Genomic DNA, 3,323 nt, shown 5'->3' on the forward strand with positions numbered 1-3,323 from the left:
GGCCGCCCGTGGCCTGGCCGGGAGCGGCCTCGGACGGGGCGGCGCGGCGAGGACGGGGCGCAGCTCCGTGGACTGGACGGTGGGCACGGCGGGCGAGGGCGTGGGTTCGTTGTTTCCTTTCTCGCTTGAGGGTGGACACGGCTGGAACTCTTTTCATCCCCAGGGTAAAATTTCCGCCGGCAACCCCCCAGGAGGCAAGAAAAATGCCTCCTGGGGAGGCCAACGGCTGGAGATGCCCTAAGAGGCGTGAACACTAGTGTACTATACGTTCTAGAAGAGGCGATCTATTTCTTCGTCCGAAATTAGTCTATCTAGCATTGAAATACGTTCTCGAACAGGCGGTCCATATTCTCAAAAGGAAAAAAAAAGGCGGTCCATTAGATGAGATGTGAGCCTGCATGAGTTTCGAAGTGATACATGCTGCATAAGGTCCAAAGTCATACAAACACAGCTGAAATTCTATACTCCCTCCTTCCATCTATATAGGGCCTAATGTGTTTTTCTAGACCGTCTTTGACTATTGATAAGATTATATCAGTGAAAGCTCTTTTAACGGTATGCTTTGTGTAACTTACGTGTCATATATTATTCTCTAACATTTTATCAAAGTTAGTCTCAAAAAATGCATTAGTCTCTATATATAGATGGAAGGAGGGAGTACGAGACTTTGTGTACGCGGTGTTTTTGACCGGTAGCTTTCTCTGGAGTCTTCATCAGTCGTGATCTAAACCATCGGTTGCCATTGCAAGGCTAAACGTGAGGTGTTTGTTCATATTCCTGCTATACTACTCGGGTCGCTATTTTTAGTCCTTCTTTTTGAAGGCAATGCTAGTACTTTGCAGTTAAGTATGCGGGCGAACTAACTAGTTAATGCGAAGTGTCGACATTTCGTCCCATCGTCCAATCAGGGCCCCTCCCACTTTCTCCATCTCTCTCTTTCTCTCTCTCTCTCTTCCCTATCCATTTCGCATGCGATTTGTTTACAAATTTTATTCTCCGCACGTCCAAATCTGCCCCCAACTCCCTTTTTAAATCGAGTCCGCTCTGCCAATAATCCCAACAGCTCACTCTACCTACAACTAATTTCTCTGGAATCTTTACAAATAGTACTACCACGCCTATCTGCACCAACCAGTTTTCTCTGCAGGTGGCAGATCATTTTAGTAGTACTGCTGGAGTGCTGGTGATGGCAGATCATTATAGAACAGTGGTTAACCAGCAAGAAATCAGTGGACGGCACATGGACATTGCTGGTACAACTCGTACTCATCATCTTTGTTAAGGAGCAATCGATTCGCTGGTTGTTTTAGTGGTAGTACATGGAGCCAGCCTCTCCGGGGAAAACTGCCAAAACCAGAGGCTTAACCAATCTCTAGTACCATCCGCTGCATCTCATTCTCATCACCGATCACAAACTAGACAAAAAAAAACTCATCAAATTAATCGTAAGGGGACGGCGAGGCGGGCCGGGATGAGGATCAGTCCTGGAAGCCGGTCTTCTCCCAGATGGCGTTGCGGACGCGGCGGAGGTCGCGGCCCTTGAGCGTGCGCCCGGCGCCCTCGCGCACGGAGAAGGACGCCGCGGCGCGCTCCCGGTACATGAGCTGCTCGTGCGGCGGCACCCACTGCCGGTCGCCGCGGTCCAGGTACGCGTCCCCGCGATCGTCCGACGGCCACCGCCCCGAGCCGGCGCTGCCCCCGCCGTACTCCGACCCCAGGATCTTGGACCAGTCGGGGATGTTGACAGGCAGCGACGCCGGGGCCCCGACGCCTCCACCGCCACCGGCGGCATCTCGTGGCGCCGCGGCGCGCGGCTTGGAGGCCCTGGAGGGAGTGGACGCGGACAGGGCCCGCCCGTACGTGTCGGCCAGCGGGGACGACGCCAGCGCCGCGCCGCCCCAGATGATGTCGGCCTCGTCGAGCTCCAGGGCCGGGTCGGCCGCGTGCTGCATGGTGCGCGCCGGCGCCGGCGCGAAGAGCCGGTGCGCAGACACCATGGAACGGCTGCTGCTCCGGCCGGCCATCGTCGCGTGCTCTTACCCTGCCGACCTCGGTGCGGTTGGCTCGTGATCCGGCGGAGGAGGCGCACAAGCAATGTGTGCGCGTGTTTCGTGTGCTGCCGTGTGTAAAAGTGTATGTGAACCGCGATGGCGTTTTGTTCTTCTTCCTACTCCAACTGGTGGAGTGGAGCGGCGGGTTTTATAGCGGCGGGAGGGGGACGGGAGTGCTGTGGATAAGGTTTGTTTCACGGAGTTACTTTAATGGGGGGGCTGGTTGAGCATATTTACGGCGTCTGCCATCGTTGCTGCCAGTGTACTGCATTTTTTTTAAGATGCCAGTGTGCCGCAGCATTGCGGTGTCATGGGAGGAGCGTAGTACTGTTTCGTTGTTTGCGAGTGAATGGAGACGATGGAGCCAGAAATGACTTGAATTTGGCCGAGGTATGGGCGCGGTGTATTTGCTTCGCTTGCGGTTTTGCACAGGAGTATACATAGTACTCCCTCCGTTCCCAAATACTTGTCTTTCTAGGCATTTCAAATGGACTCAATATACGGATGTATGTAGACATATTTTAAAGTGTAGATTCACTTATTTTGCGCCGTATGTAGTCATTTGTTAAAATCTCTAAAAAGACAAGTATTTAGGAACGGAGGGAGTAGCTGCTGGCCATCCAACCAACCCATGAGACCATGTCCTCTTCTGCCCGCAAAAAGAAAATGGGGGTCGTGTCCTCTTTGAAATCCGTGGGCAAATCACTGCCATGCGTAAAGAGTGAAGAGGCCAGCAGATCCATTTATTGCGGTAACTGGGCAGTGAAAAAAACTGTATCGTTAGGCCACCTCCAACGCTAACCCCCAAGCCGGGCACTGTAACTTTCCGCGGATTGGTGAAGAACAGTCCGCGGACACTGACGCGGGAACCGGCCATCCAACCATGTCGGTATACATTTCAAATCAGATTTCAACAAAACGGAGAAATTTCATATAAACCTAGCCGCCGCATCTACGAAACAACTTTTGTGAAGGGCAACAACGCATCAGAGAGATATAGCCGCCGACACTTCATCCAGTAGAGAGGGAGAAGAAGATCCGTAGAGGAGGAACCCCACAAATCCTTCTCGTTTAATTCTCTTTCCATCGTACTCATTTTCATTTCATCATCACCATTGTAACACGTATTCCAAGTTGTAAAACTAGGGCTTATAGCTCTATTCGTACTCATCCAGAGATTGAGACTTGTTGAATCATTCATCTTATTGTGGATCTGGTATTACCGATATGGTTTTGATGGATTTATTTTCTATGATGGTTAATTATTCTCTC

The 3,323-nt window shown here is 51.8% G+C and overlaps 1 protein-coding gene across 1 annotated transcript; it reads right to left on the bottom strand.

Moving 5' to 3' along the window:
* Window positions 1–1,247: 1,247 nt before the first annotated feature.
* LOC123090739 (uncharacterized) lies at window positions 1,248–2,161 on the bottom strand. Its single transcript, XM_044512077.1, has one exon. It carries the CDS (start codon window positions 2,022–2,024, stop codon window positions 1,479–1,481), a length of 546 nt encoding a protein of 181 aa, XP_044368012.1. The 5' UTR covers window positions 2,025–2,161; the 3' UTR covers window positions 1,248–1,478.
* Window positions 2,162–3,323: the final 1,162 nt, after the last annotated feature.

Source organism: Triticum aestivum, chromosome 1B (assembly GCF_018294505.1).
Source record: "Triticum aestivum cultivar Chinese Spring chromosome 1B, IWGSC CS RefSeq v2.1, whole genome shotgun sequence".
Taxonomy (NCBI): Eukaryota; Viridiplantae; Streptophyta; class Magnoliopsida; order Poales; family Poaceae; genus Triticum; species Triticum aestivum.